General features: G+C 43.9%; 1 protein-coding gene across 1 annotated transcript; it reads left to right on the top strand.

The window, feature by feature from the left end:
* The first annotated feature begins 17,983 nt into the window (after window positions 1-17,983).
* LOC109880093 (bifunctional methylenetetrahydrofolate dehydrogenase/cyclohydrolase, mitochondrial-like) lies at window positions 17,984-23,230 on the top strand. Its single transcript, XM_020472337.2, has 8 exons — window positions 17,984-18,247; window positions 20,259-20,443; window positions 20,688-20,810; window positions 21,017-21,169; window positions 21,279-21,386; window positions 21,554-21,646; window positions 21,831-21,956; window positions 22,075-23,230. Exons 1-8 carry the CDS (start codon window positions 18,168-18,170, stop codon window positions 22,221-22,223), a joined length of 1,017 nt encoding a protein of 338 aa, XP_020327926.1. The 5' UTR covers window positions 17,984-18,167; the 3' UTR covers window positions 22,224-23,230.
* Window positions 23,231-25,816: the final 2,586 nt, after the last annotated feature.

Genomic DNA, 25,816 nt, shown 5'->3' with positions numbered 1-25,816 from the left:
TATACAAGATTTAGAGACAGAAGTTCATTATATACAAATAGGTAGAGTGAACATAGAGCTATAAAATAATGAGTAGTGGATATACAGTACATATATACAGTGGATATACAGTGAATGTACAAATGTACAATATCAGTATAAATATATCTAAATGCAGACAGATGCAATGAGATGAACAGAGTGCACAACTGCAGTACAGTGCAGTTATTTTGTGTACAGGTCAGAGAAGGCTTGATGATGTTTGCAGCATAGAGTGCATAGTTCTTTAGGCTCTATTGGCCAGATGGCTGGTTGGTCAGGGACACAGCACAGGGAAAGAAACTATTCAGTTAGCGGGTGTTTTTTTGGTCATGATTGACCTGAATCCCGTGTCAGAGGAGAGTTCTTGGAAAAGGCTGTGACCAGGGTGGGAGGCAATGATCTTTCCTGCACACTTCCTTGCCCTGGAGTTGTGCAGGGCCTCGATGGAGGGCAGGTGGCAGCCAATGATCCTCTCTGCAGACTGGACAATGCGTTGCAATTTGCCCTTGGAGTGGGCCACAAGTAATACATCCGCTGGTGTGCCTTCTTGGTGACCGCTGTGATGTTGTCCTCTCACTTTGAGGTTGTGGGAGAGGATGGTCCCCAGGAATTTGAATGATTCAGCCGTGCTAACAGCTTAGCCTTCTATCTCGAGGGGGAGATTGGTGGGGGGCGTTTTCTGAAGTCAATTACGAATGAAAAAGGCCACCAGCTGGTCAACCTCCCCACGGTACATGGACTCATTGCTGTCAGTGATGAGACCAACCGGGGTGGTGTCATCTGCAAAATAGTTTGACAGATGCGTTGTTGGTGTTGAAGTCATTGGTATGAAGTGAGTCGAGTAGAGGAGAGAGCATGCATCCAGCTTCACGTGTTTTGCTCCCATTGGTCAGAAGTCAGTGATCCACTGACAGATGGAGCTGGACACACTCAGCTGGGAGAGTTTGTCTTGTAGCATTTCTGGGATGATGGTATTGAACGCACAGCTAAAGTCCACAAACAATATCTTTGCATATGCCTTTGGGTTGTCTATGTGTTTGAGGATGTAGTGGAGGCCACTGGCGTAAAGCAGTTTCTACAGACTCCTGCAAGGTCTGGTGCGCTCTCCCAGCTTGGATAGAAAGTTGTTGTGTGTAAAACCAGTCTATTAATGCCAGGGATTGTTTTATTATGCAGGGTAGCCTACTATCTATAGCTATATACTGTAGCCTACCATATTTAGCTGCTATTTAGGGGCTATTTATAAAAGAGAAATTAAGGAAAATGAGAGGCTCAATTAAAGATGTTGCAGAACTGCTTCAATTCAAAGGGCTTTATTAGCATGGGGAACGTGTGTTTACATTGCCAAAAGCAAGTGTAATAGAGAATAAACAAAAGGGAAAATAACAAGGGAAGTAAACAATCAGAAATTAACAGTAAACGTTACACTTACAAAAGACTTAAAATAATATAGACATTTCAAAAGTTATATTATTGGCTATGTACAGTGTTGTAACAATGTGCAAATAGCTGAAGTATGAGAGGGAAAATAAATAAACAGATAAATATAGGCTGCATTTACAATGATGGTTGTGCTCCACTGGTTGCCTTTTTCTTGTGGCTTCAGGTTACAAATCTTGCGGCTGTGGTGGCACAGTGTGGAATTTCACCTAATAGATATGGGAGTTTATCAAGATTGGATTTGTTTTCAAATTCTTTGTGGGTCTGTGTAATCTGAGGGAAATATGTGTCTCTAATATGGTCATAAATTTATCAGGAAGTTAGGAAGTGCAGCTCGGTTTCCACCTCATTTTGTGGGCAGTGGGCCCATAGCCTTCATTCCCCTGAGAGCCAGGTCTGCCTATGACGACCTTTCTCAATAGCAAAGCTATGCTCACTGAGTCTGTACATAGTCAAAGCTTAACTTAATTTTGGGTCAGTCACCACAGTGGTCAGGTATTCTGTTACTGTGTACTCTATGTTTAGGGACAAATAAAATGACAGTTTGCTCTGTTTTTTTGTTGATTCTTTTCAATGTGTCAAGTAATTATCTTTTTGATTTCTTATAATTTGGTTGGGTCTAATTGTGTTGCTGTCCTGTGGCTCTGTGGGGTTTGTTTGTGTTTGTGAACAGAGTACCAGCTGGCTGAGGGGACTCTTCTCCAGATCCATCTCTCTGTAGGTGAGGGCTTTGTTATGGAAGGTTTGAGAATCGCTTATTTTTAGGTGCTTGTAGAATTTAACTGCTCTTTTCTGGATTTTGATCATTAGTAGGAATTGTCCTAATTCTGCTCTGCATGCATTATTTGGTGTTTTACATTGTACACAGAGGATTCTTTTGCAGAATTCTGCATGCAGTCTCAATTTGGTGTTTGTTCCATTTTGTGAATTCTTGGTTGCTGAGTGGACCCCAGACCTCACAACCATAGAGGGCAATGGGTTCTATAACTGATTAAAGTATTTTTTGCCAGATCCTAATTGGGCTGTCAAATTGTATGTTCCCTTCGATGACGTAGAAGGCCCTTCTTGCCTTGCCTCTTAGATCGTTCACAGCTTTGTGGTTAAATGTGGTGATGATGTTTAGGCTGAGGTAGGTCTTTTTTTTGTGTGCTCTAGGGCAACAATGTCTAGGTAGAATTTGTGTTTTTTGGAACACAGTTATTTTTGTTTTACTGAGATTAACTGTCAGGACCCACGTCTGACAGAATCTGTGCAGAATATCTAGGTGCTACTGTAGGCCCTCCTTGGTTTGAGACAGAAGCACCAGATCATTGACACACAGTAAACATTTGATTTCAGAGTCTTTAGTAGGGTGATGCTGGGTGCTGCAGACTTTTCTAGTGCCCACGCCAATTCATTGATATATACAGTATGTTGAAGAGGATGGGGCTCTGTGTGTTTTTTGCCAATTTTACACTGATTTTATAGTGTCATATATTTCCCACCAACAACACTTTCAATCAATTTATATAGCAAATCCTCACGTCAAATTGAGCAAAAGCTTTTTTGAAATCAACAAAGCAAGAGAAGATTTGGCTTTTTATTGTTGTTTTTTGCCAATAGGGGTGTGCAGGGTGAATACATGGTCTGTCGTATGATAGTTTGGTAAAAAGACAATTTGACATTTGCTCAGGAAATTGATTTCACTGAGGAAATGTAGGAGTCTGCCGTTAATGATAATGCAGAGGATTTTCCCAAGGTTGCTGTTGCCGCATACTCCACATTAGTTATTGGGGTATATTTTATCATTTAATTTAGAAAACCATCAACACCACAGGTCTTTTTGTGTTGAAGGGTTTGTATTTTGTCCTGTAGTTCATTCAATGTAATCGAGAGCAAATCCTCCAAAACACAACCCAGCCACTGTTTCTTGACAAAATGCCCGCTTAACTCGGAAACCAACCGCACCAATATGTCGGAGGAAACACTGTTCACCTGGTGATATAAAAATGTGTATGTTTAAGATAATGACTAAAGTATTCCACCCTCTGAAACCATATAATTGTATGAAATGTGTTAGAATCATAATCCAATAATGTGTGTGACTAGACCTTTTAAGACTAGGCCATTGTGTTACTATTTCGCAATATGAGCAGGATATAGTTGAGACATTCAAGGACAACTGAACTGTCGACTTGCGATAACTAATAACTGGAAAGAAGTCTCCCCAACCTAGGGAGGAGAAAAACTGTTAGAAATGGCTTGCAGAAGATAATGAAACATGTTGCAGAAGTGTGATAAACAATATATGTGAACTGTGGAAAAATACAGCCCACCTAAAGCGAGGTGGAGTTTCTACTGATGTGAGTTCATTTGTGTGTGTGCTATAAAAAGGTCTATGTTCTCATTTTGAAGACAGAGCGCTCTCTGAATAAAAAAATGATCTTATTGCAGGCTGAGACTTTGTCTATTTCTTTGAACTGGAGCTTTACAACCTTCAGGAATTAGACAGAGATATAAAATAGTTCAGTTAGAACATTGGGATAGACATCGTGACACCTGGCGACCGTGTCAGAGTGCATTGCGCCCAGCCCGCCACAGGAGTCGATAGAGTGCGATGGGACAAGAGCATCCCTGCCGACCAAACCCTCCCCTAACCCGGACGACGCTGCGCCAATTGTGTGCTGCCCCATGGGTCTCCCGGTCGCGACCGGCTGCGACAGAGCCTGAACTCGAAACAGGATCTCTAGTGGCACAGCTAGCACCACGATACAGGGCCTTAGACCACTGCGCCACTCAGGAGGCCCACCTTGTCATTGTTGTTAATTTTATTATTTTGTCTGGTTGAAATGTTTAGATGTGATAGGGAAGCTGAGAGGTCAAATATACTATTTAGGCTTTCTATTGCCAAGTTACACCTGAAATGTTTTGTCCGGGAAGTTGTCTAAAAGGGATTGAATTTAATGTTGGCTAATTGTTTTCTGGTAAGTTTCTACACTACTTCCATTTATACCAATTCTTAATAGTATACAGTTTGTTCGGCTTTGATGCTTCATGATGGAGTTCTGGTCTGTTCAAGTAGGCTGTGATTTTGCTCTGATCTGATAGAGGTGTCAGTGGGCTGACCATGAACGTTCTGAGAGACTCTGGGTTGAGGTCGGTGATAAAGTAGTCTACACTACTGCTGCCCTGATCAGAGCGGTAGGTGTACCTTCTATAGGAGTCTTTCTGTCAGACCTCTGTCATTGCCAACAAAGGGTATATAACAAAGTATTGAGATAAACTTTTGTTATTGACCAAATACTTATTTTCCACCATCATTTGCAAATAAATTCATAAAAAATCCTACAATGTGATTTTCTGGATTTTTTTTCTCATTTTGTCTGTCATAGTTGAAGTGTACCTATGATGAAAATTACAGGCCTCTCTCATCTTTTTAATTGGGAGAACTTGCACAATTGGTGGCTGACTAAATACTTTTTTGCCCCATTGTAATAATAATATATTACAATATGATACTATGTGTTCTGTCAGTAAAATCATTGACAATAATATCCAATAATGAAATAATGATACTTCAAGCAGTGTGTGTGTGTGTGTGTGTGTGTGCGTGTGTACACGTGTGTGAAAACTAGAGATCACATTCTTGCCTCCTCTGTCCTGGTTTCCTCTACTCCTTGCCTCTCCTTGAAAGTGCATTGGAACCTGAGGGAAGGAACCTTCCCTCCTCTTCCCCAATGTGCTTTGCATTTCTTTCATTCCTCAAGTCCTCTCTCCTCGCCTAATTCTCAAAACCCATTGGATAAGAAGGTGAGAGGGGAGAGACCTCTGACATCAACCAATGGGTTTTGAGAAAGAGATGAGGAGAGAGGATGCAACGAATCAAGGAAATGCATTTGAGAGGAAGGACAGAGGAAGAAAGTATTTGACCGCTGTTAAAAAAGTTTGATGTGTAGATACTGTCAAGACTTCCGCCAAAGTCGGTCCCTCTCCTTGTTCAGGCAGCGTTCGACGGTCAACGTCACCGGTCTTCTAGCCATCGCCGCTCCACCTCTCGGGGTCCCCAGTTCACTTCTAGGGTCTGGAGGGCGTTCATGGAACGTCTGGGGGTCTCGATCAGTGAACCAGGATGTGGGTAGATTTCTGCAGTCTTATTGTCAGGACCGGCCGGGGGAGTGGGTGGCATTTGTGCCCTAGGCCTATGGCTCAGAACTCGCTCCGCCACTCCTCCACTAACCTCTCGCCTTTCCAGTGCGTACTGCATTCTGGCACCTTGGCATCAGAGTCAGACCAAGGCTCCTGTGGTGGACGACTGGTTCACATTCCCTCATAAGAGTAAACGTATATTACCCTTTGTTTCCCCCATGTCTGTGGTTTGTTTCAAACCTAGGTTTGTTTGTTTTGTTTAATCCGGTTACCGTGGTTGTGCTTTGAGCTGCCTCGCCTGTACCTTTGGGCCAGGGTGTATATTAAAGTTCTCCTGTTATCACCTATCTCTGCTCTCCCGCGCCTGACTTCCCGGCAACCAGTCACTCACCCCGTTACAGATACGTAGAAGACTAACAGATGAACTTTCAGTATACTCAGTTGAACTGTTACCGATAATAGTTGCCCTCTAGTAGGTAGAGGACATACAACCTGTTAGAATTATAGTATGCTCAGATTCTCTGTCTGTAAGGAATAGTTTATAATCTTGTAAATCTAATAGGAGTGACCTCCTATTGGAGGTATTAATGTTATTATGAAACATTTAGAGAACAGGTGTATTAGTGAGATCCTGCTGGGTCCCAGCACATTCGGGTGTGGAAGGGAATGAAATTGTAGACCAGTTAGCCAAAAGAGCTTTGAAATTAGATATAATTGATATTAATGTTCCACTGGGTAGAGGTGAGGCCAAATGTAAGATCGGAGACAATTTGATAGATGTGTGGCAGAAGAGATGGGACTCTGAGCCCAAGGGCCGGCATTTATATGCCCTCCAAAGAAAGGTCAGTGGACCAAGATTAAACGGTCAGATTAGGAAGGAAGAGGTGGAACTTGCTTGATTGTGCTTAGGACATTGTACATTGAACACCTCATTATATCTGGTTGGCAAGCATGTGAATGGTTTGGGTCTAGAGTGTATGGTCGATGAAATGGTGGAGCATGTGTTGTTATATTGTTGTAAGTATGTTGAATATAGGGAAAAATGTAAGCGTAGGATCTTTGAGGTTGGACTGGGTTGAGGGGGTTTGGAAGGGATTTGGGAGATTTGGGAGGGTCTATTAGAAGCTAGTAGGGTTATTTATTTAGGTAGGAGGATTTAGAAATGTTGTAAACCATGATTGAGCACACACTCCAGCACAGCAGGTGGCGGCATGCACCTTAAACTTTGGTTTACGGACCGTCATCATATCATAGAAGAAGAAGAGCCCTTGAGCCTAGACAAGTGTCTAGGGACAATGGTTATTTTCTGGACAGGACCCCCAACACTTCAGGTGTGTGGTGGACCTACAGCATGACACTTGAGGCATTGGTTGGATGTTTAATTCCATTGCTATACACACACAGATTTGCACAGGTAGGATGGACACACCCATGGCACCTATCAGGCTGTTCAGACAGGTCTGGGTAGCTGGAGTCTTGCTGTCTATTTAAGATGGAACCAGAGAACAAGGCTGATGTTTTACGTGTTCCTAACCAATTGTGTTTTTTGTTTCTTTCTTTGCGTTGTTTATAACTTATTTTTTAAACTTATTTTGTACATAATGTTGCTGCTACCGTCTCTTATGACCGAAAATAACTTGTGTACATCCAAACTATGATTACTCACCACAGACTGGCAGAATCCTTTTTTTCCTTTAACGAGTCCGACGAGCCCAACGTGAATGATATACTGCTTTCCCGGGAACAGGCCCAGAAAATTAAATCGATGACCTACGCGGAATATTAAACTAGCAACGGGACATTCAAAACTGTAATATCTTAAGCATCATGGAGTTCGTGGCTGAACGACAACATTATCAACATACAGCTGGCTGGTTATACGCTGTATTGGCAGGATTGATAAGTCTGGTAAGACAAGCGGTGGCGGACTATGTGTTTTTGTAAATAAGAGCTGGTGCACGATATCTAAGGAGGTCTCAAGGTTTCGCCAGAGGTAGACCACACTATCTACCTAGAGAGTTTTAATCTGTATTTTTCGTAGCTGTCTACATACCACCACAGACTGATGCTGGCACTAAGACCGTACTGAATGAGCTGTATTCCGCCATAAGAAAACCGGAATCCGTTTTACCAAATTTCTATCAGCATGTAAAATGTGCAACCATGTGTAAAATGTGCAGAACTCTGGACCACCTTTACTCCACACACAGAGACGCATACAAAACTCTCCCTTGCCCTCCATTTGACAAATCTGACCATAATCCTATCCTCCTGATTCCTGCTTACAAGCAAAAATGAAAGCAGGAAGCACCAGTGACTCGATCAATAAGCTACAAGACTGTTTTGCTAGCACAGACTGGAATATGTTCCGATGACATTGAGAAGTACACCACATCAGTCATTGGCTTCATCAATAATTACTTCCAAGATGGTGTAGCAGTGCAGACGTGGTTTGTCATTCTCCCATGTACATTTGGTATTTTTCATATTTTTTGAGTATATATTTCGATTTATTTTCAATCTCTTTTCCATTTTTAAATAAAATATACCTTCCGGTAACCCGCCTCACCCAATGTGATACGGATCCGCTATTTTTAGACCTTATAGCCAGAACCTCCATCAGAAGCTAGCCATCAGAATCTAGCCAGCTAATTAGCCACTGTTAGCGGCCCTTACCTTCTGCACAGACACCAGCCGCTTTTAGCCTGGATAATACTTGCCAGCATGCCTGTATCGGACTGTATTCTTCACTTCAACACCGGATTCCTGCAGTAAACCCTTGACCATTACTCCTGATCATCACAGCTAGCTAGCTGCCACCGAGTGGCCCAGCCCTGAAGCTAGCTTAGAGCCAGGCCCACCTCCCGGCCTGCTCAGTGATCACTCAGCTACACAGCTGATGCCTCCCGGACTCTACCCTAACACGACTAGAATCCACTACTCCACCGGATCCTTGCCGTAAGCTCGGGACCTTTGCATCGGATCATCGCTGCTAGCTAGCTGCTACCAAGTGGCTATAGCAGCCAACACCTCTGTCCCGAAGCTAGCACCAGATAGCCGCGAGCCAGGCGCATCTCCTGGCAAGCAAACAAAATTACTACAACAACTCTTTTGCCAACTGGCCTGGACCCTTTGTCAACACAGCACCCCGTCGTACCACCACGACTGGTCTGCAGACGTAACTCCATCCGCCGTGCCCTCAACCAGACGGTTCTACTAGCCCCGGCCTGCTAACTTTGTTGTCTTAGATAGCTCTCCCAATCAACACCTGTGATTTCTTTATGCCTCGCTTTATGTCTCTCTCAAATGTCAATATGCCTTGTATACTGTTGTTTAGGATAGTTATCATTGTTTTAGTTTACCGCAGAGCCCCTAGGCCCACTCAACATGCCTCAGATACCTCCTTTGTCCCACCTCCCACACATGCAGTGACCTCACCCAGCATAACTAGAGCATCCAGAGATGCAACCTCTCTTATCATCACTCAATGCCTGGGTTTACCTCCACTGTACCCGCACCCTACCATACCCCTGTATGTACATTATGCCCTGAATCTACTCTACCACACCCAGAAATCTGCTCCTTTTATTCTCTGTCCCCACCTCAGCTCCCAGCTGTGCCCTGGACACCATATCTGAATTGATTGTCCCCCATCCATCTTCAGAGTTCGTTCTGTTAGGTGACCTAAACTGGGATATGCTTAACACCCTGGCAGTCCTACAACCTAAGATAGATGCCCTCAATCTCACACAAATTATCAACGAACGCACCAGGTACAACCCTAAATCCGTAAACATGGGAACCCTCATAGATATTATCCTGACCAACTTGCCCTCCAAATACACCTCTGCTGTTTTCAATCAGGATCTCAGCGATCACTGCCTCATTGCTGCATCCGCTATGGGTCTACGGTCAAACGACCACCCCTCATCACTGTCAAACGTTCCCTAAAACACTTCTGCGAGCAGGGCTTTAAAATCAATCTGGCCCAGGTATCCTGGAAGGATATTGACATCATCCCGTCAGTCGAGGATGCCTGGTCGTTCTTTAAAAGTAATTTTTAAATAAGCATGCCACTTTCAAAAAATGTAGAATTAAGAACAGATATAGCACTTGGTCCACTCCAGACCTGACTGCCCTCGACCAGCACACAAACATCCTGTGGCGGACTGCACTAGCATTGAATAGTCCCCGCGATATGCAACTTTTCAGGGAAGTCAGGAACCAATACACTCTGTCAGTCAGGAAAGCAAAGGCTAGCTTTATCAAACAAAAATTTGCATCCTGTAGCTCTAACTCCAAAAGGTTTTGGGACGCTGTAAAGTCCATGGAGAATAAGAGCACCTCCACCCAGCTGCCCACTGCACTGAGGCTAGGTAACACTGTCACCAATGATAAATCCACGATAAAATCGATAATTCAATAAGAATTTCTCTACAGATGGCCATGCTTTCTTCCTGGCTACCCCAACCCTGGCCCACAGCTCCGCATCCCCCGCAGCTACTTGCCCAAGCCTCCTCTCCTTCACCCAAATCCATATAGCAGATGTTCTGAAAGAGCTGCAAACCTGGACCCGTACATATCAGCTGGGCTAGACATCCTGGACCCTCTGTTCAACTTCTCTTTTGTATCGTCCGAGATCCCTAAAGATTGGAAAGCTGCCGCGGTCATCCCCCTCTTCAAAGGGGGTGAGACTCTAGACCCAAACTGTCATAGACCTATATCCATCCTGCCCTGCTTTCTAAAGTCTTCGAAAGCCAAGTTAATAAACAGATCACTGACCATTTTGAATCCCACCGTACCTTCTCCGCTGTGCAATCCGGTTTCCGAGCTGGTCACGGGTGCACCTCAGCCACGCTCAAGGTACTAAACGATATCATAACCGCCATCAATAAAAGACAGTACTGTGCAGCCGTCTTCATCGACCTGGCCAAGGCTTTCGACTCTGTCAATCACCATTTTCTTATCGGCACACTCAACAGCCTTGGTTTCTCAAATGACTGCCTCGCCTGGTTCACCAACTACTTCTCAGTGTGAGAGTTCAGTGTGTCAAATCGGAGGGCCTGTTGCCCGGACCTCTGGCAGTCTCTACGGGGGTACCACAGGGTTAGATTCTCGGGCCGACTATTTTCTCTGTATATATCAACGATGTCGCTCTTGCTGCTGTTGATTCCCTGATCCACCTCTACGCAGACGACACCATTCTGTATACATCTGGCCCTTCTTTGGACACTGTGTTAACTAACCTCCAAACGAGCTTCAATGCCATACAACACCTTCCATGGCCTTCAACTGCTCTTAAACGCTAGTAAAACTAAATTGATTATTTTCAAGCATTCGCTGCCCTCACCCGCCCGCCAGACTAGCATCACTACTCTAGACGGTTCTGACTTAGAATATGTGGACAACTAAGGTGACTGGCTAGACTGTAAACTCTCCTTCCAGACTCATATTAAACATCTCCAATCCAAAATAAAATTGGCTTCCTATTTCGCAACAAAGCCTCCTTCACTGATGCCGCCAAACATACCCTAGTAAAACTGACCATCCTACTGATCCTCGACTTTGGCATTGTCATTTACAAAATAGCCTCCAACACTCTACTCAGCCAACTGGATGCAGTCTATCACAGTGCCATCCGTTTTGTCACCAAAGCCCCATATACCACCCACCACTGCGACCTGTATGCTCTAGTCGGCTGGCCCTCGCTACATATTCATCGCCAGTCCCACTGGCTCCAGGTCATCTATAAGTCTATGCTAGGTAAAGCTCCGCCTTATCTCAGCTCACTGGTCGATAACAACACCCACCCGTAGCACGCACTCCAGCAGGTATATCTCACGGGTCATCCCCAAAGCCAACACCTCCTTTGGCCGCCTTTCCTACTAGTTCTCTGCTGCCAATGACTGGAACGAATTGCAAAAATCGCTGAAGCCTTATATTTCCCTCGCTAACTTTAAACATCAGCTATCTTAGCAGCTAACCCATCGCTGCAGCTGTACATAGCCAATCTACCTACCTCATCCCCATATTGTTTTTATTTACTTTTCTGCTCTTTTGCACACCAGTATTTCTACTTGCACATCATCATCTGCATTTCTCCAGTGTTCATTTGCTAAATTTTAATTACTTCGCGACTATTCATTGCCTAAATGACCTCCTCATGCCATTTGCACACACTGTATATAGACTTAATTTTTTTCTATTGTGTTATTAACTGTACGCGTGTTTATTCCATGTGTAACTCTGTGTTGTTGTTTGTGTCTCACTGCTTTGCTTCATCTTGGCCAGGTCACAGTTGTAAATGAGAACTTGTTCTCAACTAGCCTACCTGGTTAAATAAAGGTAAAATAAAAACAGAATTTAAATAAATAAAAAAGTGCATTGATGATGCCGTCCCCACAGTGACCATACATACATACCCCAACCAGAAGCCATGGATTACAGGCAACATCCGACACTGAGCTAAAGGCTAGAGCTGCCGCTTTCAAGGAGTGGGACTCTAACCCGGAAATTCATAAGAAATCCCGCTATGCCCTCCGATGAACCATTAAACAGGCAAGCGTCAATACAGGACTAAGATTGAATCATACTACACCGGCTCTGACACCCGTCGGATATGGCAGGGCTTGCAAACCATTACAGACTACAAAGGGAAGCACAGCCAAGATGGAGCCGACAGAGACGGTCGCCTCGCTTCTCGTTCTTCGGAAACTATGCAGTATTTTGTTTTTTATGTATAATTTCTTACATTGTTACCCCAGGAAATCTTAAGTCTTATTACATACAGCCAGGAAGAACTATTGGATATAAGAGCAACGTCAATTTACCAACATTACGACCAGGAATAGGACTTTCCCAAAGCGGATCTTCTTTTTGGACCTAGGACAATGGATTTAATCCCAGTAACCGACCCAAAAGAACGGCACCACAGAAGGGGCAGACGGAGCGGCCTCCTGGTCAGGCTCCATAGACGTGCATATCGCTCACCGCTCCCGAGTATACTACTCGCCAATGTCCAGTCTCTTGACAACAAGGTCGATGAAATTCGAGCAAGGGTTGCCTTCTAGAGAGACATCAGAGAATGTAACATTCTCTGTTTTATGGAACCACGGCTCACTCGGGATATGTTATCAGAGTCTGTACAGCCACCCGGTTTCTTCACGCATCGCGCCAACAGAAACAAACATCTTTCTGGTAAGAAGAAGGGCGGAGGTGTATACGCGACTCGAGCTGGCAGCATTCTGGATAATTGCTACTCTAACTTCCGCGACGCATACAAAGCCCTCCCCCACTCTCCTTTCAGCAAATGGGGCGGCAGGTAGCCCAGTGGTTAGAGCGTTGGGCCTGTAAACGAAAGGTTGCTAGATCGAATCCCCAACCTGACAAGATAAACATCTGTCGTTCTGCCCCTGAACAAGGCAGTTAACCCACTGTTCCTAGGCCATCATTGTAAATAAGAATTTGTTCTTAACTGACTTGCCTAGTTAATTAAAGGTTAAATGTATTTATTTTTAAATCTGACCACGACTCCATTTTGTTGCTCCCTGCCTATAGACAGAAACTAAAACAGGAAATGACTGTGCTCAGGTCTGCACAACGCTGGTCCGACCAATCGGATTCCACGCTTCAAGATTGCTTCGATCACGTGGACTGGGATATGTTCTGAATAGCCTCAGACAACAACATTGATGCATATGCTGACTCGGTGAGCGAGCTTATTAGCAAGTGCATCGGTGATGTTGTACCCACAGTGACCATTAAAACCTTCCCTAACCAGAAACCGTGGATTGATGGCAGTATTCACTTAAAACTGAAAGTGCGAACCACTGCTTTTAATCATGGCGAGGCGACCGGAAACATGAGCGTAGCTATCCCCTACGCAAGGTAAGCAAACAAGCTAAGCATCAGTATAGAGACAAAGTAGAGTCGCAATTCAACGGCTCAAACACGAGACGTATGTGGCAGGGTCTACAGTCATTACAAAAAGAAAACCAGCCCCGTCGCGGACACCGACGACTTGCTCCCAGACAAATTAAACAACTTCTTTGCTCGCTTTGAGGACAATGCAGTGCCACTGACACAGCCCGCTACCAAAACCTGTGGGCTCTCCTTCACCGTGGCCAACGTGAGTAGAACATTTAAACGTGTTAACCCTCGCAAGGCTGCCGGCCCAGACGGCATCCCTAGCCGCGTCCTCAGAGCATGCGCAGACCAGCTGGCTGGTGTGTTTACGGACATATTCAATCAATCCCTATCCCAGTCTGCTGTGCCCACATGCTTCAAAAGCCACCACTGTTCCTGTTTCCAAGAAAGCTAAGATAACTGACCTAAACAACTATCGCCCCATAGCACTTCTGTCATCATGACGTGCTTTGAGAGACTAGTCAAGGATCATATCACCTCCACCCTACCTGATACCCTAGACTCACTCCAATTTGTTTTCCCCAATAGGTCCACAGACGACGCAATTGCAATCACACTGCACACTGCCCTAACCCATCTGGACAAGAGGAACACCTATGTAAGAATGCTGTTCATCGACTACAGCTCAGCATTTAACACCATAGTACTCTCCAAATTCATCATTAAGCTTGAGACCCTGGGTCTCGACCCTGTCCTGTGCAACTGGGTCCTGGACTTTCTGACGGGCCACCCCCAAGTGGTGAGGGTAGGAAACAACATCTCCACCCCACTGATCCTCAACACTGGGGCCCCACAAGGGTGCGTTCTCAGCCCTCTCCTGTACTCCCTGTTCATCCATGACTGCTTGCCCATGCACGCCTCCAACTCAATCATCAAGTTTGCAGACGACACTACAGTGGTAGGCTTGATTACCAACAACGACGAGACGGCCTACAGGGAGGAGGTGAGGGCCCCCGGAGTGTGGTGTCAGGAATATAACCTCACACTCAACGCCAACAAAACAAAGTAGTGGAGAAGGTGGAAGGTTTTAAGTTCCTCTGCGTACACATGGACAAACTGAAATGGTCCACCCACACAGACGGCATGGTGAAGATGGCGCAACAGCGCCTCTTCAACCTCAGGAGGCTGAGGAAATTTGGCTTGTCACCGAAAACACTCACAAACTTTTACAGGTGCACAATCGAGAGCATCCTGTCGAGCTGTATCACAGCCTGGTACAGCAACTGCCCCGCCCACAACAATAAGGTAGGGCGGTCTGCACAATGCATCACCGGGGACAAACTATCTGCCCTCCAGGACACCTACATCACCCTATGTCACAGGAAGGCCAAAAAGATCATCAAGGACAACAACCCCCCGAGCCACTGCCTGTTCACCAAGCTTTCATCCAGAAGGCGAGGTCAGTACAGGTGCATCAAAGCTGGGACCGAGAGACTTAAAAACAGCTTCTATCTCAAGGCCATCAGACTGTTAAACAGCCATCACTAACATTGAGTGGCTGCTGTCAACATACAGACTCAAATCTCTAGCCACTTTAATAATTGGATGTACTAAATGTATCACTGGTCACTTTTAACAATGCCACTTTATATAATATTTACATACCCTACATTACTTATCTCATATGTATATACTGTACTCTATACCATCTACTGCATCTTGCCTATGCCGCATGGCCATCGCTCATCCATATTATCTGTGCGGATAACATCAAGAAGAGTAGCCTTTTCTGGGTGTTTGGAGTCATACCTTGTGAGATTGGTAAAAATCTGAGAAAGATTTAAGGAGTCCCATTGCTTTAGGACTTGGTCAGGTAGTTTATGCATGTCCCAATTTAGGTCACCTAGCAGGACAAATTCAGACTTGGTGTAAGGGGGCAGGAGAGAGCTTAGGGCAGGTAGGGTACAGGCCGGTGCTGATGGAGGACGATAGCACCCAGCAACAGTCAACAAAGAGCTATTTTAAAGTTTAATACTTAAAACCAGCAAATCAAATTGTTTGGGGACAGACTTGGTGGAGACAACCGAGCACTGAAGGTGATCCTTTGTAAAGATTGCCACTTCCCCACCTTTGGAAGATCTATTTTGCCGAAAAAGGTTATAACCAGAAAGTTTGACATCAGTATTCAAAACACTCTTCCTCTTCCAACACATCTGGATTGGAGCTGTGGACCCACACTTTCAATTGATCCATTTTAGGTAATAAGCTTCTAGTGTTAACGTGCAGAAAACCCAGGCTTTTACGGGAGCAGAAATCAGTGAAGCAGATATCAGAGCACAAGTCAGAATTGGGGCTAGCAACAGAGGATGGGCCAGGGTGTACATGCACATTTCCAGATAACATCAACAGTAATACAATCAAGGCATCGCATAGGACAGGGAGAGCTCTGCAGTGCGATTTATGACATCTGAATGTTCATCAGATGGCAACAAGATCATATTGTACATCAATTTCATCAGGTAACATGAATACAAAGCCGGCGAGAGGTGTTTAGTATAGGATGGGAGGCCAAAGTCTGTGTAACCAATAGAGAGTCAGAGTCCTGAGTGTGGGAACAAACATAGTCTGTCCCACGGTTGTGTAAAGAAAGTTCGTAGTCAACAAAGCATGCAAGAGTCATGAGGCAAATAGCAAAATATCAAGGGGGAGACAGGCCAGGGCAGATTGCCAGGTAGAATCCAAGCAGCAGTGCAGCAGGCAATGGGAGTAGCTTTCATTTCTGGAGGCAGATTTCTTGTAGAAAATACCAGTGGATGGTCTTTGAACAGCAGGAGGGGGCTTCAAGGCCTCTGGATCTGGGTGGGGTAGTCTGCCATTTGTTGGGCTAAAAGACTTCGACACCTCTCGCTTCACACTCAAGCCAAATTGAAGTTGAACTCTTTGTCCTAGCAAAGCTTCGTAGCCTGAGCATTCAGTCCTTATTATGTCAAATACATCATTGTAATTGGCTTTTAAAAGTTTTAAAAAATTGTTTCAGACTAAGCATTACTCACTCAGCTCCAGGTTGGATGTTGTTTTCAGGTCTCTGCTTGTTTGCCAGAGGATTTGATGTATAGTTTGTGAATAATAATCATTGAGTGTAGGAAGCATTCCAACTAAATTCCATCCAAAAATCAGATTGTAGGTTTGGAGTTTCGATTTGGATTTGGAGTGAAGGTTATGTTGTTTAGGGTAGCATCCTGAATACTCTAAGTTTATCTAACTCTAAATCTATTTTTAAAAACATGCTGAACAATGTGGGAGCTCATCTGCTCATGACCTCTCTCTCTCTCAGGTAACAAACACTTATCTAATGTACTCACATGACAAAAATGTGCCTATTATTAATTTATTTTTTAAATGTGTTTTATTTCACCTTTATTTAACCAGGTAGGCAAGTTGAGAACAAGTTCTCATTTTCAATTGTGACCTGGCCAAGATAGAGCAAAGAATTGACACATACAACAACACAGAGTTACACATGGAGTAAAACAAACATACAGTCAATAATACAGTAGGAAAATGTGTCTATATACAATGTGAGCAAATTAGGTGAGATAAGGGAGTTAAAGGCAAAAAAGGCCATGGTGGCGAAGTAAATACAATATAGCAAGTTAAAAAAAAAAAAAAAAATGTAAACACTGGAATGGTAGATTTGCAGTGGAAGAATGTGCAAAGTAGAGATAGAAATAATGGGAGTGCAAAGGAGCAAAATAAATAAATAAATACAGTAGGGGGAGAGGTGGTTGTTTGGGCTAAATAATAGATGGGCTATGTACAGGTGCAGTAATCTGTGAGCTGCTCTGACAGCTGGTGCTTAAAGCTAGTGAGGGGGATAAGTGTTTCCAGTTTCAGAGATTTTTGCAGTTCGTTCCAGTCATTGGCAGCAGAGAACTGGAAGGCGAGGCGGCCAAAGTAAGAATTGGTTTTGGGGGTGACCAGAGAGATATACCTGCTGGAGCACGTGCTACAGGTGGGTGCTGCTTTGGTGACCAGCGAGGTGAGATAAGGGGGGACTTTACCTAGCAGGGTCTTGTAGATGACCTGGAGCCAGTGGGTTTGGCGACAAGTATGAAGCGAGGGCCAGCCAACGAGAGCGTACGGGTCGCAGTGGTGGGTAGTATATGGGGCTTTGGTGACAAAACGGATGGCACTGTGATAGACTGCATCCAATTTGTTGAGTAGAGTGTTGGAGGCTATTTTGTAAATGAAGTCGCTGAAGTCGAAGATCGGTAGGATGGTCAGTTTTACAAGGGTATGTTTGGCAGCATGAGTGAAGGATACTTTGTTGCGAAATAGGAAGCCAATTCTAGATTTAACTTTGGATTGGAGATGTTTGATGTGAGTCTGGAAGGAGAGTTTACAGTCTAACCAGCCTATTATTAATGACTTTGTAACGGTCCAAACAGTTGTCCACGACAAAAAATGCTCACTGGTACGCTAGTTAATAGAAGGACCCATTTAGAGGTGTGGCCCATGCCTAGAAACTGACGTATTGAGAATATGCTCAGTGCCAGCAGCCAGCGCTGGAGGGGGATATGAGCCTTTAAAACATCTCGAGCTCTCTCAAACTTCCTTACAGGCGGTGCTCTTTCAGACCGGGTTTACTTCCTCCAGTCTCCCTCGCTTCTCTCTTCCTTAACTCATTGTTGGATTACTTATCTAGATCAGTAAACATGGCAACGCTGAGAGCTCTGAGAAAATTCTGCCAGCAATCTAAGCATCAAGTGTGCAGTCTACATATGTCCTCATCAAGGTATGTATTAACATTGAGATGTCAAATAGATTATTTATCTGTCTTGGAGGACTATGATCGGTTTACTTTCTTTCGATATGAAAAATGCTTCTTCTTTTTGGAAGGTAGCCTACCCGGTATTTTCTCCTTGTCAATGATATTTAACGTTACCCATAGCTCGACACTTTCCCTTATGTTTGTTTTCTATCCTGTACACGGTTACCTGATGTCTCTGCGGATACAACGTTTCTGGTTGTGCTTTGATGACAACGTTATGTAACATTTTAAATTATACCTTGTAGCGAAGAGCGATATTGAATCAATGATCTTCGTAATGCGCCCCCTAACGTTATGCCGGTATCACTGCAATTCTGCATGGCTGATGAAATCGCACAGAGCACTTGCATTGTGTGTATTGTAGGCAGGCAAGTTCCCAGTGGGGGAACGTTGTCACCAACCAAAGTGATCAGTATTCTCATGTCCTGTGTGTTTTAAAACTGGCGTTTGCAGACTATTATATGCTGTAACTATTTGCCTAAATGTATTCAATTAATTCCAAGAACCCCTGTTTTATTTGAGTCATTCCTTAATGCAGCACGTTCCTTATGGCCAAGTAATGTTCCACACAGTCACGCAGAAACATAAACCACGTGTGACTATGCACATGATTTACATCACAACTGATTTAGCCACTTTTAATCTAGCAGGAGATGAGTCTCTTTTGGAGCATGCAAATTCATGATGCATTTGAGTAGTAGGTTATGGTCAACATAGGACAGTATTAAAAAAAAAACATTTATAAAACCATAACAACACCGAGCTTGTATACTTGAGTTACATGTATACTACAAGTTACATGAAGGCAAACCTGTTGGGCAAGGGTACTCAACTCCTACCCTAGAGGTCTGGAGCCTGCTGGTTTTCTGTTCTACCTGATCATGAATTGCACACACCTGGTGTCACAGGTCTACATCAGTCACTGACTAGAGGGGAACAATGAAAACATGCAGAGTTTAGTTTGAGGGCTGTAGGGTCTACATTTCAAACGTGCATCAAGACAAAGCCCATACTTGGGAACAGAGTTGGCACAGCCTTGCTGATCCATCCATAACTGGAAAACATGTTAAAACACATTGGCTTGGCTTCTAGTTCAAAGCTAGCAATCTTAATTATTTGGGGCTGCTGCAAATCCTTTTCCTATCATGGTACTGGTACTATGTGAAGTAGAACTGGTCTGGGAGGAAAGGCAGCTAAGTGAGAAAAGTAAATGCATTTTTGTCAAAGGTGTATTCTTTGGGTAGAAGTTAAGGCCTATTGAGTCCGCTCTGCATTTGCAGTTCTCCAATTGCTTGTGATGGCCACTCATGTACTTTATCCTGTCAGAGGTTAACTACTCATTAACATTGTCACTTGTCAACTGTTTGCTGAGAACTCAACACATTTCCAATAAAAATACTTAGTCTAAAACATTATGTTCATGCTCAGTGTGTGTGTTGGAAGCTGGGCAGTGGGGGTGTTATGCCCTAGTGGAGTCTCCTCCAGGACTTGCTATCCTGCCCCCACAGAAGATTTGAATGTGTCTATGGGTCTTTAATTACTTGTGGCAGAATCAAGGGATGGTTACATCACTGTGGACAGCTCATTACTCCTCAGTTATTACTCCTCTGTGTGCATGCTATTACATAAGCACTGCTATCTAGTTTAACACATTGGACATGAATGTGAATAGAGGGTATAAGGTTTCCAATACGTTTCTTAAATAGCCTGAGCCACATTGTAACTCATGTCTTGCTATTTTTAGCCACCATACTCCTCATGCATGGGGAACCCAGGAGCCCTGTACTTGGTGTGACTGTACTTGGCCATCGCTGGCTTATGGCGGCACTCCTTGCTGGTTGAATGCCATGCACTCTCACTTTGGGATCGACAACTAGTCTGCAGGACTATAAGTCACGTGCCCACCACAGTGTATACTTTCCCCTGACTGTTTACATGTTCTGCTGTCCTTTAACATCTGCCTCTGATTCTAAAGACAGGAAGCTGTGGTCATCTCAGGCAGGAAGTTGGCCCGTCAGATCCGGGAGGAGGCCAGGACCGATGTGGAACAGTGGGTCTCCACTGGCAACAGGAGACCCCACCTGAGTGTGGTCCTTGTAGGAGATAATGTAGCCAGTCACTCCTACGTCCTGAATAAGACCCGGGCTGCAGCTGATGTTGGTATGTAAACACACACACTCAATACTTTACTTACCTGTGCTGGAGCTGAACTCTACACAGCAGTGTACATATATCAGCTTGGCTTGTGCATACATGACTTTGAAACTATTTTTATGAATTCTATGACTCTTCAGTGTGGCTTTCTAATTCCCTTTTTCTTCCTGGTCACCATTCATCTATGGCACTGCTCATATTCGTTGGGGATATAATGGGCTCATAATTCCTCTCTTTTTCTTCTCTACAGGTATCAGCAGTGAGACCATCCTGAAGCCCTCCTGTATCTCTGAGGATGAACTCATGGACCTGATCTACAAACTCAACACAGACCACCGGGTGGATGGCCTGCTCGTGCAGCTGCCTCTGCCAGGTAAGTAGTGACTTTAGAGCGAGGTGGCGAGGCATTGCTTTGGAAAGGGCATATGGATAGGGACATAGAAGGAATGACAGTTTGAAGCTGTTGTTTTGAGTATTTATGGCTATTATGGGCATATCCTTGAATGATTTGGCCTATTTACTGAACAACATCCATGTATATGCTGACTTGTAACCATCACTCTCATTGTCTTCTCACAGAACACATTGACGAGCGGCGCATCTGTAATGCTGTGTCCCCCGACAAGGATGTGGACGGCTTCCATGTGGTCAATGTGGGCCGCATGTGCCTGGACCAGTCCACCATGCTGCCCGCCACTCCCTGGGGAGTCTGGGAAATTATCAAACGCACAGGTGAGGTAGTGGGAGGAATCTCTCACCTCCCTCTGTTATATGAATGGAATTAGACTGTTATGGGGAGCAATGTCAACTCTGTCACTGACTGTTTATCTCCGGTTCCCAGGAATTCCTACCCTTGGAAAGAATGTTGTGGTAGCGGGACGCTCCAAGAATGTGGGCATGCCCATTGCCATGTTGCTGCACTCGGATGGACGCCATGAGAGGCCAGGGGGTGAGTAATGATGTCAGGATAACTAGGGCCTACAGTAATAGGGTGTATGTAAAGGTAGATTAGCAATGGGTAATAGAGACAATACAAGGTTTTCGTTTAAATATTGAAGTTGAAAGGGAATTTGTGGATCATGGCCCTGGCATTTACTTATTGTTTTGGTTTTGCAGGTGATGCCACGGTCACTATCTCTCACCGTTACACACCAAAGGAACAGCTCCGTCAGCACACAAGAATTGCAGACATCGTTGTTGCTGCTGCAGGTATGGATCCTCTCCTCCTACTGAAGATATATTTTTACCTTGTCTAATACCTGTCTCTCTTATTCTGCATATCTGTAAGCATATTCCTGTAAGTTTATAGAGCTATTTTTGCATCTCTTGAGGAGGTTGTCTTGGGAGGGTCTCTTATAAACTGATCTCACTCTAAACCCTCTCCTAATCTCAGGGATTCCAAACCTCATCACCGCAGACATGATCAAAGAAGGAGCAGTCGTTATTGATGTTGGAATAAACAGAGTGCATGACCATGTGACTGGCAAGGACAGACTTGTAGGGGACGTGGATTTTGAAGGTAGGAGTTTCTAATCTAGACAGACTTCACAATTTGTCTTATTTTACATTTATCCTGATACCTGTGTTCTCAAACACATTTTCTTTCCAACACTCACCCTTTATCTCTCCCTGTGTAGGTGTGAGACAAAAGGCTAGCTTCATTACCCCAGTGCCTGGAGGAGTAGGACCCATGACAGTGGCCATGCTTATGAAGAACACAATCAAGGCAGCTAAGAACCTCCTGCTGACTCCTGCTGAGAGGATCCGCATGGTAGCCTCTTCATAACAGGCCATACCTGACTTCATCAAGTGACACATTCCATCCCACCATCCCTTCCCTTTTTACTCTGAGCAACTCGGCGAACTCCACTGCACACAGACACAGATCGAAACATGATTGCTTTAGGATTCTCAACTTGCTGGTACCTTCCACTTTCATAATCTCCACCCGCCATTTCAGACTAATACAACTCAGCCATTCAGCTACTATATACGCCTTGCAAAAGTATTCATCCCCCTTGGCGTTTTTCCTATTTTGTTGCATTACAACCTGTAATTTAAATGGATTTTTATTTGGATTTCATGTAATGGACATAAAAAGCCCAGACCTCAATCCAATTGAGAATCTGTGGTATGACTTAAAAATTGCTGTACACCAGCGGAAGCCATCCAACTTGAAGTTTTGCCTTGTAGAATGGGCAAAAATCCCAGTGGCTAGATGTGCCAAGCTTATAGAGACATATCCTAAGAGACTTGCAGCTGTAATTGCTGCAAATGGTGGCTCTACAAAGTATTGACTTTGGGGGGAGGGGGTGAATAGTTATCCACGCTCAAGTTCTGTTTTTTCCCCCCAAAGTGGTAGGCATGTTGTGTAAATCAAATGATACAAACCACCCCCCAAAAAAATTATTCCAGGTTGTAAGGCAACAAAAATAGGAAAAATGCCAAGGGGGTAAATACTTTCGCAAGCCACTGTTATTTTTTAAATGTACTTTCTATGAGACCTTTTGGTTTTAGGTGAATTTGAACAACCTGTTTATTTATTTCTCTGCGTTCATTTGTCAAATATGTTAAAAGCATTAAAGTGCAAGAGAGACCGGCAAGAAATAGACTAATGTCTATCTCCACAATACCCTTTAGATCACACAAGCACTGTGAGTTAAGAGGATTAAGGGCCAGAGTTATTAAAACAAGTGTTAAACACACCATAAGCTTTACATTTACAGTGCTTCAAAAATACCTTTGTAAATATATTTTTTTAAATAAAATGTTATTGCAAATGGATGGACTTCATTACTGTATTGCCATGTTGTTGAGTTTTTTTTGGGGGGGGGGGCTGAACAGGTGCTCTGCAACAGACACACATCAGTCTTACTATATGATATGTCATCTCTATTGTAAAGATTTACAGGTAGGCCTTTATATTTCCATTGTATAGGAATGATACAAAATATCACATCATCCAATAATTTTAACCCTCTATTTCAACCCTTAGAGGAGGTGATAGTTTTGAGTATGATAAACATCTTGATTTTATATCAGTCCTATTAATAAGAAAAAAATAACAATATTCTGACAATGACTGGCCAAAATACTCTGTCCATATTATAGGCGGCTCCTAAAATTATATGATCAGTGTGCAGGAGGACCGTAACCGGAAGCAGACATCCTTCAAAAGCATTGTGGAATAAAAACAGTTGCAAAATACAATTTGTTTTGGAGTGGATATGTTTTGTATTTCTCCATTTATTTATAGAAACATAGGCATTTTTTTAGAGACATACGACTAATTGATTGACCTAACGTTAGTATACACCGCGTACATTTTCGACTATGGGGCGCAGTAGATCGCGCGACAGTCCCGCGGATACGAGCAGACAAGGCAGAGCGGAAGAAAAAAAAACATTAAAAAAAGAAAAAGCGAAGACGTTCCTCTTCATCCCTGTCCAGCAGCAGTGCAAATCCGACCCCTTTAAATAAAGTCACATTCCGTTAAGGTTTTCGTCACTCGATTATTAAATCATTAGTAGTAGTAGGAATGTAACGATAAACAGTCACTGGAATGTGTATAGCTGCTATAAGCAACGCTGATACACTACAGAGTTGCTCCTTTTGGTATTGGGTTGTTCAAAAACAGTCCATGGGAAGCCAGAAGTTGAATACAATTCCATTTCAACTTACTAGGACGGTTGGTAATTAAAACGGGGGGAATTTTAGTCAAACTATCTAAAGGAACGTATTATTAAACGGACTTTCCAAACATCGGTATGTTGTCGACCCACTTCCTCTCTGCTTACCTGATGTCAAAATAAGTTATACCATCTATGGCGCACGTACAGGACTTTATTTTGAATGAGGAATGAAGCGAGGAAGTGGGTCTACAAACGCTCATTTCTAACCTGACGTAGAATTCAATGCAATTCAACTTCGTGTTCAACAATGTGTAGTGCTTCAGACAATGCACATCCTCACACAGACATATCTATTATCTAATGTGTCAGAAAAATGCATTTTGAAATGCATTTTATTACTAATGCCGACAATGTACCTTTGTTATACCTTTGTCTGCTTCAGATGGGAAAGAAGGGAATAAAAAAATGAAAAGTTCCTCATCTTCCTTGTCAAGCTCTTCTTCATCCTCATCAAGTGATGAAAAGGCCAAGAGGAAGGAAAAAATGAAAAAATTCAAGAACTAGTCTGGGTAGCCATTTGACTAGATGTTCAGGAGTCTTATGGCTTGGGGGTAGAAGCTGTTAAGAAGCCTCAATGCTGTCATAGTGCTAGCCTCCGTCTGTGGTGGTATGTAAACAGCTATAGACCCCACTACCTCAGGCGAGCAATAGCATTTTGTCTTATGTTGTCTATGATGGGATGTTTCTTTGTTACCTAGCTCAACAAGGAATGGAAAATGAAACCAGACATGAAGCTGAGCAGATAAATATTTTGTTTTGTCCATTCTTTAGCAATGACAGATGAGCAGAAAGCCAGGCTATCCACCAAGAGGCCCCTAACGAAGGAGGAGTATGAGGCTAAGCAGAGTGTCATCCGCAGGGTGGTAGATCCTGAGACTGGACGCACCAGGTACACCAACACTATAGACAACATGAATGTTCCCAAGGCATCTATGGCTCAGTAGTGTCTCTCTATTCCTATATGGGCTGGGTTTGTGCTGGTTTTTATGCCTTGTGTATAAAGTTAAATTATACACTGCTCAAAAAATAAAGGGAACACTTAAACAACACAAGGTAATGTAAGTCAATCACACTTCCGTGAAATCAAACTGTCCACTTAGGAAGCAACACTGATTGACAATAAATTTCACATGCTGTTGTGCAAATGGAATAGACAACAGGTGGAAATTATAGGCAATTAGCAAGACACCCCCAATAAAGGAGTGGTTCTGCAGGTGATAACGACAGACCACTTCTCAGTTCCTATGCTTCCTGGTTGATGTTTTGGTCACTTTTGAATGCTGGCGGTGCTTTCACTCTAGTGGTAGTATGAGACGGAGTCTACAACCCACACAAGTGGCTCAGGTAGTGCAGCTCATCCAGGATGGGTCATCAATGCGAGCTGTGACAAGAAGGCTTGCTGTGTCTGTCAGCGTAGTGTCCAGAGCATGGAGGCACTACCAGGAGACAGGCCAGTACATCAGGAGACGTGGAGGAGGCCGTAGGAGGGCAACAACCCAGCAGCAGGACCGCTACCTCCGCATTTGTGCAAGGAGGAGCACTGCCAGAGCCCTGCAAAATGACCACCAGCAGGCCACAAATGTGCATGTGTCTGCTCAAACGGTCAGAAACAGACTCCATGAGGGTGGTATGAGGGCCGACGTCCACAGGTGGGGGTTGTGCTTACAGCCCAACACCGTGCAGGACA

Source organism: Oncorhynchus kisutch, linkage group LG3, assembly GCF_002021735.2.
Source record: "Oncorhynchus kisutch isolate 150728-3 linkage group LG3, Okis_V2, whole genome shotgun sequence".
NCBI classification, from domain to species: domain Eukaryota; kingdom Metazoa; phylum Chordata; class Actinopteri; order Salmoniformes; family Salmonidae; genus Oncorhynchus; species Oncorhynchus kisutch.
The sequence above is the reverse complement of the archived record's forward strand: the minus strand, read 5'-3'. Positions and strand labels throughout refer to the sequence as shown.

What these genes read in the sequence shown, in the direction of transcription:
- LOC109880093 (XM_020472337.2), top strand. Translation starts at nt 18,168, where the DNA reads ATGGCAACGCTGAGAGCTCTGAGAAAATTCTGCCAGCAATCTAAGCAT. An exon ending in GGAAATTATCAAACGCACAG is followed by an intron (nt 21,170 to 21,278) that starts GTGAGGTAGTGG and finishes TCCGGTTCCCAG; the next exon opens with GAATTCCTACCCTTGGAAAG. An exon ending in ACGCCATGAGAGGCCAGGGG is followed by an intron (nt 21,387 to 21,553) that starts GTGAGTAATGAT and finishes TTGGTTTTGCAG; the next exon opens with GTGATGCCACGGTCACTATC.